This window comes from Ixodes scapularis, unplaced genomic scaffold, assembly GCF_016920785.2.
Source record: "Ixodes scapularis isolate PalLabHiFi unplaced genomic scaffold, ASM1692078v2 PGA_scaffold5__190_contigs__length_132052651, whole genome shotgun sequence".
NCBI classification, from domain to species: domain Eukaryota; kingdom Metazoa; phylum Arthropoda; class Arachnida; order Ixodida; family Ixodidae; genus Ixodes; species Ixodes scapularis.
Genome location: NW_024609880.1, coordinates 27,533,729 through 27,543,545, shown reverse-complemented (window position 1 = coordinate 27,543,545; position 9,817 = coordinate 27,533,729). Strand labels below are relative to the sequence as shown.

General features: G+C 45.6%; 1 protein-coding gene across 3 annotated transcripts; it reads right to left on the bottom strand.

The window, feature by feature from the left end:
• Nucleotides 1-6,047: 6,047 nt before the first annotated feature.
• On the bottom strand, nucleotides 6,048-9,579 carry LOC115310975 (juvenile hormone acid O-methyltransferase). Of its 3 annotated transcripts, XM_040212696.2 has the most exons (4): nucleotides 9,204-9,579; nucleotides 8,967-9,116; nucleotides 8,556-8,730; nucleotides 6,048-6,271 (listed from the first exon to the last, which is right to left on the bottom strand). In XM_040212696.2, the coding sequence occupies exons 1-4, from the start codon at nucleotides 9,471-9,473 to the stop codon at nucleotides 6,084-6,086; spliced, it is 783 nt and encodes a 260-aa protein (XP_040068630.1). In that variant the 5' UTR covers nucleotides 9,474-9,579; the 3' UTR covers nucleotides 6,048-6,083. The 3 variants fall into 3 exon arrangements, with proteins under 3 accessions (XP_040068630.1, XP_040068629.1, XP_029825334.2); XM_040212695.2 differs by having other exon boundaries at nucleotides 8,967-9,579; XM_029969474.3 differs by having other exon boundaries at nucleotides 8,565-8,730; nucleotides 8,967-9,578.
• Between the last annotated feature and the right edge of the window lie 238 nt (nucleotides 9,580-9,817).

Below are 9,817 nucleotides of genomic sequence, written 5' to 3'. Positions count from 1 at the left end.
GTAGCGCTTCTTGTACCGCGGTGCTGCGGATTAGCGCGTGCACTGCGGTTCCGGTTCCTGTGGTTGGGTGTGCATCAGCAGCACCAGTGCGGACTTGTGGGATGCTGAAATAGAAATGCGACAAATGCTCATAGATACGTGATTAGTGCATACGTGTGTGGACGGCTTAACGCCCAGAAGAGTCTTCTGGGTGCGCGAAATCTTTCGCCACCTAGATACCGACGGGTGCCCAGCAAACCTTGTTCCCAGGCTGAGGACCGAGGCACAGAGCTCTTTTGAAGGCGATTATTTTTAACTTCGTGTCTTGGAAACCAGGGACACGCATATCGAATAGAAGGTGATGAAGTCGCACCCAATCACTTAGTCGCTCAGAGTCCATGACTCTGGATCGTCTGCCCAATCCTTTGCTTGCAGAGCGCCTGTTTTACTTCCTCCTCTTTCAATGCCAAAGGAAAAACAACAAAGGAATCGCCGTGCAGGGGCTGTTTTGCAGCAGCAAGCACGGCACAAGGAGCGTGAGAGCGCTAACAAAGCTCTTCTGTAGCGCTAACAGAGAGCTAACAAAGCGCTTCTGAAGCGCTAACAGAGCGCTACTGAAGTGCTAACCGAGCGCTATACATCACGCGCTAGGAAGCGCCACACGAGCGGTCCTTGGAGCGCTCACGTAGGGCTAACGTAGCGCTTCGCTGTATGTGGGAACCGGCCTTTATTTTTCTGTTAGAATTAATTGTTATTTCATTTTTCTTGTTAAAATATGGCTGCCTTTTAGGCGGGAGACGTGTGCTCTAGTAAAGACTTCCCGGTGTGTCCAAAGCAGGGTGTAAGATAGACAGGTGGGGAAACGAGAGCCAAATGAGCGACCGCATTGTGTCCCCTCAGTTTTCTCTTTTTCTGTGGCGCCATCTATGTGGAGCACCGCGAACTCTCACTCCAGGTGGGCGGCCGATGGCGACCGGCTAAACTGACGGAGAATGTTATTCGTTGATTTTTAAGGGAGGACTGTCGTGCTCTCGGTTTATTTGGCGCACTCTCCCATAGAGTTCCACGCAAATCCGATTCCGATTTTTTTCCTCTCGCCGCAGCGCCATCTGTCGCAAGTCGAGGGTACCAGCAAGCAGACGAGTACAGAATCCGGTCACGGCGCTGCGGTAGGCTTCTATGGGCCGTTTCCCCACCTGTCTATCTGGCACCCTGGTCCAAAGTCGAATACCAGAAAAAGCGTTGAGTAGTCGTTATTCGCCGAGGTTCGCTTTGTTGGGTGGGAGGGAAGTATCAGTTTTGTCGCCGCGCTATGTCAGTGTACTTGCAAATAATTGTCTTGGCTCGACAAGTTTTTGTCTTATGTGCGTGATTAATTTTAAAATTTTGATTGATTCAAGTGTCATGTTTTGTTCGAATGGCAAGGTCCTTTAGTATAACAGGCTATTTATTGGACTGTTAATTTACAGTACATTTGACACAGGTCAGTTGAAGAGTGAGGCCAGTGGTTCACTTTATAACTTGTTAATTAATGTGGAGGCAATATGGACACATTTAAAACTGCATATTTCTGTTCCGCAAATGCGGTACACGAATCAGCGTAGAAAGATAGGTGTGAAATTTATGAGGAGATTGTAATTAACATGTGGCAAAAGTAGGGCTACGCAATTGATGGATTAACCTTCATACTATTTAAATAATTTCTTCCTTCATCATCATCAATATTTTAATCTAGATCGGTTGATTTCTGACTTAGGACAAGTCGGGTGAACAACAGTAAACGCCCGGGCCGGCTTGCTAGAAACAGCGTCCCAGCTGACACTGGTGGAAAGAAAGCACTGCAAAAGCCAGCGCACGTGCTGAGCGGGACTCGAACCGAGTCTCAAGACACTTGCCCACACTTACTTTTCAAGTGCTTTCTTTCTCCCAGTCACAGCTGAGACGCTTTACTAGCAAGCCGGCTTAGCTTAGACTGTGAAAGAAAGCATGCCAAGCCTAGGGCGCGTGAGCGCTTGATGCTCGGCTTCACCGCCACTCCGCTGGTGCGCTGGCTTCTGCAGTGCCATAGCCTCGTCTATACTCACAAAGCCTGGCAGTTCGACGACGGAGCCATAGAGTGACCGGTCGAGATTTGGAGCGCGAGGATCTGGTAGCACAGAGCATCAAAGAGCAATTTCTCGAGGAACCTAAAAGGGAACCTGGACGTGAGCGCACGGCTTTTGCAGCGGCGAGGACCCGAAACACACTTGTTCAATCGGGAGAAGAGTGTTTCGGCGGCTCGCCGCAGCAGGGTGTCAGTCACGTGGCTCTCGTCTCATCCGTTGTCTGCCGCTCCACCTTTTCCATTTCGGCGGCCGCTTCTTGTGGTGATCTGCCACGCTTTGTGCGTTTTGTGAAAAAAGTGCGTTTTGACTAATAAACAGCCGTTTATTTCACCCTGAGGTGGTCCAAGCGAAAATACGAAATATAGTTGGTTTGAAAGAACAACGAATTGTCTTTTGATTCTGAAAGTTTAATCAAATTAATTTTTGTTTAAAGCGAGAAAACAATTTTGGAAGTATAACTCTCGCACCACAACCCGGCGTCGTTTCTTAACGCCTTTTCGCCGCAGAGCACGAGGCCGGCGACGATAGCTGACACGATTAGGTCCAAAGAAAGAATGGAGTTTACTACCGCTTTCCCTTGCCCGTCTTTTCAGCTGCAAGGGAAGAAACGGCGGGCATCGTGTTGATAATCGGAGGTGCCGCCAGTGCGTAGCTATAGCAGGCCCGTGCTGCCCTTTGTATCCGAGGGCGGCTCCTCACACTCCGAAACGCGATGACTATTCGACGTGCGGCATAGCTGACGTGGGCTTCTCCTAAAAAAGAAACGCGAGAATGTCGCCGCGAAATCTAGCCGTCACGAATACTGCGGTTAAAAGCGGAACTTTTCAGCGACGCAAGAATTTGCCGTTTCAAAGCCGATTTAAATACAAACAGGCGTGAGCCTCCAGCGGCGCGCATTCGTTAACACCAGATCACCTCGTCGTTTCAGACTGCCCATTCACGGGGCTTTTGTGTTGCTGTTTAAATAGTGTCCTGGCGTTGGCAATAGAGAGTAACTGCGATGTGTACGTAAGAAGCAGCAAGCTTACAAGTAGATGCTCTGACCCGGCAGCGCTAAGCATCTGCTGATATCAATACAGTGGAAGACCACAGGAGGACAGCGCCGCGCAAAACAATCGAAATAGGAAAATCCATTGTGAGCACATATTAACCGTAGCCATCAGTTATTCTTCCATCCCCTCTGCCGCCCCCGCTCCGTTCTTTCCTTCCAAATTGCTCCCCGCAACCCGAGTTCTCTAGAGCCAACGAGCTCTCGCCGTTCAAACCACCGTCCATTCTTCTCGCCCTCAGTTCTACCCGTCGCCCAAATGTAAACACCAGCCAAGTGGACTCTGCTCGCAAGCCCCGGCAGCCGACTTCTTCGCCGCGGCTGTAACCTTGCCCCTCACCTCATAAACCAGCCTCGCCCTCGCCCCTGCCCCAAAGCCATCGCCTCTTCGCCTCAAAATTCTCCAAGCCCGTGTACTTCTCTTCCAGTTGCTTCCGCCCGTCCCACTGACTCAGACATACCTTTCTTCTCCGTAATAAACAGTTCTCTTAATCTTTAAACTTGTTCTTTCTTCCTGGGGCCTACCACCGGCCCTCACACCATAACGCAACAAGAGTGGAAAAACGCTTCTTCCCACTAAGATGTACCCGACAACTCGAAGTCCTGCTGTCTACCTGCGTGCGCAAACCGTGACACCGTCGCACGCTTTGCCAGGTTCGGCGGTGGCGTGCTGCGCAAAGAGGCCCAAAAAACGACGCCAGGTGGCGGCTCCAGAGCTTAACTTAAAAAAATGATTTTTTTTTTCTCTTTAGAACAAAATTATTTTATTTAAACTTTGAAGAACAAAATGAAGTAAACTCTTCTGTAAAGGTCACCATGTTTCGTATTTTTCTTTGGGCCACCTCAAGGAAGAATTGACGGCTTTTGAAACGGCAAAACTGCACTTTTGAACAAAATTGGCTGTTTATTTGCATGATGTTTAGTTGTACGGCCTGAAAACTTTTTTTCTCTTTTGTGCAGTATACCTACAGCGCTGAAAATAAGAATTTTTACAGTCACCTGCAGCAAAGAGACAGTTTGTAACAAAAGTATCAAAAATGCTAAAATTCTTACATATTCCTTATTTTTTAAGAATTGCTTCAAGCCAATATTCACGATGCTTATTATATAGCAATCCAAATACCATGTGGTTGTTAGGCAAAAATATTCCACCTTTCCATAAATATATCTTACTTCTCACGGAGAGGTAAGATATATTTATAAAGAAGTCCATGTCGGCTTACGCATTGATACGTCAGCTGATGCCGCCCGTCAATTAGGCGTCGCGTTTCGGAGTGTGAGGAGCCGTCGTCGGATACAAAGTGCACAACGGGCCTGCTATGGCTACGCACTGGCGGCACCTCCGATTATCAACAGGATGCCTGCTGTTTCTTCCCTTGTAGCTGAAAAGACGGACAAGGGGAAGCGGCATAAACTCCGTTCTTTCTTTGGACCTAATCGTGTCAGCTATCGTCGCAGGTGGCGTGCTGTGCGGCGAAGAGGCGTTAAGAAGCTACGCCGGGTTGTGGTTCAAAAATTGTTCTCTCGCTTTAAAGAAAAATTTCTTTAATTAAACCTTCAGAATCAAAAGACAATCGATTGTTCTTCCAAACCCGTCATAGTTTGTATTTTACTTGGACTACCTCAGGGTGAAATAAACAGCTGTTTTTGCGTCAAAACGCACTTTTTGGCTTCTTCAGGATTTGTATGACAGCGGGATATTTAATTGAGCGGTTTAAACGTTTCTTTTATAGATGATATACCTGCAGAGCAGCCGGTAAAAAAGTTATTTTAAGCCCCCGCAGCAATTAGATATTTTTAATAAAATAGCAAAAGCGATAAAATGTTATTTTTTTTTAAATATTTAGATTAAACAAAACTGCACAAGCCCAAGCACATTGCAAGTCGAAAGCCATGCAGATCTAAGAAAAAAATATTCTTGGGTGTTTCATAAAAACGCTGATTTTTCATAAAGTATGGAGTTATGGACCTAGTTTCACGCTATTTTTAAAAGTTGAAATCTCGCTCACTCCATCAAAACTTTTTTGGTCAGAAATATTTTAGGGCATGGCTACAGACAATGCGGCAAAAGGCCATTTATTTTTTTTAGAAATCGAAGGTGGTCGAGTGCAACGTCTGGGACGTTTGACATGGAATGATCCAACGGTCAATTAACTAGTTCCTCTATTGATCTTGAACCACTGTTAAAATCTTTAAAAATCTTTAAAGATAGTGTCGTGTTTATATTCCGAATTTCTTTTGGTGCCATATCGAATTTCACCCTGCTCGCTTACTGGGAAACCACCATCTTGTCCTCTTGGAAAGAGCTCTGTATTTTATTACGAGCACTGGCCTCATACACCAGACTTAGTTTCCCCTGTTTTAAAGTTGCTGCATTGTAGCATAGCGACCATAGTAGCATGTCCTGTTCAGTTTGGCAGAATATGACCTCCGTTTCTTTTTTTGTCATAAGGCCTACTAACGCTGTTGCATGCTTTATACATTTCTATTACTCCGGCCTTAGTCGCTGTTCCATTATGTTAGCAGCTGGCATGGGATAAGACCATCTGCACCCTATACCAGTCGTGCAGCAGTGTTACTGCAGCCAGCACAGCTGCCTTTCGTTTTGCCGCTGCCGCCATGTCCTATGTTTCGAGAAGCTGGCCAGGTCCGGTGCGGTGCCAGGATAGCATGCTACCGGCCTGAGAGAAAGCGTGGGGCGTGTCGTATCTTGGCCAGACCGGATAAAGGCAGGGCACGGCGCTGGAAACCAAGATTAACCGGTGCATTGCAGGGTATGACCGTAGCACAGCTGCTGTTCGACAAATGTCATGTCATCACATAACACACCAGGGAGGGGCATTTGTTCATCAAATCTTGCTGCACCTTGAGAGACAGTGAGCTCCAAGGGGCTAAGTACAGAGACACGCCTAGAATGTCCCTCAAAGTACTTTATAAACTTTCATATGGCTTTACACATCGGTAGGACCTTCTCGGACGACCTTCTTTGTGTGGAAAAGAAAGAGATCAACGGGGACGCTGCAACCACGGGGCGTCATCTTGAACCTCTTCATCAGCCTGGACGACAGTTCGCTTCTCATGCTCGATGTCTCCTTCTCTGATGTGCCCGACTTCACCAAGACGATTGGAAGAAGAACGGCTGCATGAAATATTAACCGCGGCTATAAAGCACTTCACTGCTATAAATACTGCAATAATATTCGTTCTTTCCTACATCATATAAGCAGCACTCCACATGCCTGTGTTACGTAGTGAGACCTTCCTTTTGGCCTATTGCCCTCCTTTGAGAGGGATTAATATGAAACCATGTTGGGGGGTGCGTGCTTTTTTCCCAAATTAAAACCTTAAATGCTTTTGCTTTCACAAGGTATCGGAAGCATTACGATCAACTTGTTTTGACATCGGACCCTTTGTAATAATAATAAACACGAACTATAGAGGTTGTGCAACTGAAACTGTGAAGAATACTACATCATTTATTCTATTAAGCAGGGAACATTTTCCCTACATTTGCTTCTTCACAGGCATTCCTTCAAATTCTTTTCACGCTTTACCACAGTTAGCTTTCTGTTCAATCTTTTTTCATAGCAATTTGATTAGGCACGTAATGATCTTGCATTACGTTACACTAAGCTTGGGCAGATTGTAATATTACACCATTTTCGCCGAAATCGATTTTAACGCATATTGGGTGCGTTCTAAAATATGAGGTCGCATTTACAAATCTATTAATTTTTATAACAGATAGCCCGGGTAATAAACAGAAACAGCATGTTATCTACAGAATAGGTTTCATCCCTAATTTCGGAGTCCTCCACCATTCGCCAGAATAAGATAAATGCGCTCGGGAAACTCTTTTTCCGCTTTATTAGATAATCACCAGCGAACTGAGTGTCTGAAATGTATCATAGTTCGCAAATTTTAGATTGTTCCCACTCTCACATAATTGAAACACTCAATCCACTACAAAAAAAAGTTGTAGTTTTCTTTTAACATAGGTATTCAATGTATTTCGTTGATACTAGGAAAGCTTCGAAGTGAAAATGTGCATTGAAATTTAGTCATTAAACAGTTTTTTGGTTAAAACAAGCTAATCGCCTAATTATACTGAACTTTACAGACTTTCCAAAATAGGTCCCTGCGCGGACACGAATACCACGTTAACCTTCTTTTTTTTGTGCTATGCGAATATTTTGCAGGAATGATTTGACCAGCGTTTGGAGAGACGCCCTGTACTATCGCGGCCAATATGAGCTGAACCTTTGTTCTTCTAGGTGCATAGTACAATCAGAGCAGCCTATCTTATCTTTCTGCAAACTGCGATGCATCCTCAGGCCAAGGCAATTCCCCTCCGACGCTCCGGTCGCAACACTGTCCTTTCGTGTCGTCTGAGAGAACGTGGAGGTGACATCCCTTACTCTAATTGAACCGCTAACCCCAAAGCATCATACATCATAAATATATTGCCAACTTTCTCGAGACAATATCAGTTGAGCCCCGATTTATGATTACGCAAGGATCAGTCTACTTGAGTCGCTTGAACACAGATGTCTCTCTCCATCCGAAAGAGACTGATTCGAAAAATTGGAGAGTGCTGATAGATCTGTGTCAGACCTCATAGAAATAAAGGTTATTGGAAAAGAGCAATAATATTGATAAAGTCGGTGGTGGCGGCTTTTCCATTGCAGCAGGACCTTTGAGAAAACCGGGGAATCCAGGCGTGCATCTGGTCAGGTGTTTCACAGTTGTAAAGTGCCGTCTCAAAGAAAGACGACAAGAGAGTGCAGACTGGCGCAACGAGCGTCGTTCAGTTGAGTTTGTGGAGAGATGCGACAGACTGCTCCGAGAGTCCCGCGCGCGTCACTCTGAGCAGCGTTTTAGCTCCAATAGGCCAAAATCTAATTCCACTAGACATTCTGGACATCGTTAAGCGAAGTTGCATTATTTAAGGCCTGAATCTGAATCGATATGAAATTAAAAAAAAAAAAAATGCTTAAGAACTACAAAACTCGAACGTGTATAAACCTTCAGCGTCCAAAAAACAAAAATTTTTTTTGGGCGTTTTTTTGTTTTTTTTTTAAAGATGTTAGGACAATTGAGAAATATCCAACGCAAGCCTTGAAAGCCATTGAAGACTTCAAGCTTCCCAAATTCGAACCTGTGCTTTGTTTGAACTACAAAATGAAACATCTGTTAGCGGCTTTCCTATTTGTTACTGCCGCAAGTCTGCGCGTTGGTCGATAAGGCCTTAGTTCAAATGCGATAAGGCCTTAGTTCAAATGGGATTTTGCGTAATGCACATCGGCATGCCTTCTAGCGATACACACGGTTATTGATCTAAACAGCTGAACTCGCGTAACACAGCGCAGTACTAAATGTCCTCTGCGTATCCTTTTGTTCAGCTTTCTAACAAAAAAACTTACATAACTTACCCAGAAGGACTTCAAGGGTAGGGTAGTAGGCTTCCGTCGAGTAAACCTCGCAAGTGAGGGTCGTCATTCCTGCGTCGGCAATTAGTCTCCGAAGAGAATTTTCAAGGTCGCTCAGGCTTGGCGACGGATCGCGATGCCAGATGTCTGGAAAGATGTCTTTGAGGTCCTGCTCCGAGAATATAAAATACAGGTACAGCTCAATTCGCATTCATGGGCCCATCATTCAACATTGAAGCTTTGGTTTAAGATGGTTCACAATGAAATAAAAATAGAGAAAGCGCTAACTAGTCACCTTTGTATGGAGGCATACGTACGATTCGCAGACGCGCTCTATATGGACCTTCCGTAGTCCATGTGTAGTTAGCGGTTCTGATATTTTTTCAAGAAGAATTTCATACTCACACCAAGGATGCCCTTCCAACGTTCCATTCCGGCCATCTCGAGCCATACGTCGAACAGATAAAATGGGGCGGAAAAAAAAAGTAGACACTCTCCATCTTCTTTTAAAAGCCTACCGATGTTCCTGAAAGCCGCCTCCTGGTCTCTTGTCCACTGCAGACAGAGGAAGGAATAAATCCGGTCAAACTTTCCGTGTTCATCCAGAAATACCGACACGTCCGGCGTGGTTATGTCAAGGACCTCGTAGCTGATGCGCGAATGTCCGTGATTTCTTCTCGCGTGGTCTACCATGGCTGATAATACGTCAACGGCTACAATCTTGCTGCACGAATGATGACTGGGCAGTAGCCTATCCCTTGTGAATTCCCCCGTCCCGCAACCAACGTCAAGGATCTGTTCGCACTGGATAGAAGGTTTTTGAAAGGTTGTCTTCGTCAATGCGGCGAGGTTCTCCTGTTTCATCCAGTCATTGATTCGTGCGTAAGTGTCTGGATGAAAATTTGCTTTCATGGGGATTCGTTAAGACTAGTATATCTCGTAAGTTTTCTTTCTCCGTCTTGGACGATCACGTGTAATTCTACAAGTTCAGAGTAAAATATGCGACAAGCTTATTGGTTTCCGAAGCGCCTTTTAAACCATTGTGCCGCGACGCCGATTACAGCAAAAAAACTCCTGACACCCTCATTTGATACGTGTCGAGTGGCGAAAATACAAATGGCATCTCGCTATCCTGCGGGAGATAAAGGTACGCCTAGTGAGAAGGGTGTCGGCTACTTGACTAGAAAAACAACCGTGTTCTCGAGGGCAACGCTCTGTCGAATACCCGTCGTCTCTCGTGCGTCGGGATTATCCGA

Bases quoted from the DNA above. Each gene is read 5' to 3' on its own strand.
- LOC115310975 (XM_040212695.2), bottom strand. From the start codon at position 9,473: ATGAAAGCAAATTTTCATCCAGACACTTACGCACGAATCAATGACTGG. The intron at 8,731-8,966 runs GTGAGTATGAAA...TTCTCGGAGCAG, and splicing joins GTTGGAAGGGCATCCTTGGT to GACCTCAAAGACATCTTTCC. The intron at 6,272-8,555 runs GTAAGTTTTTTT...TATTTCATGCAG, and splicing joins AGTCCTTCTGGGTAAGTTAT to CCGTTCTTCTTCCAATCGTC.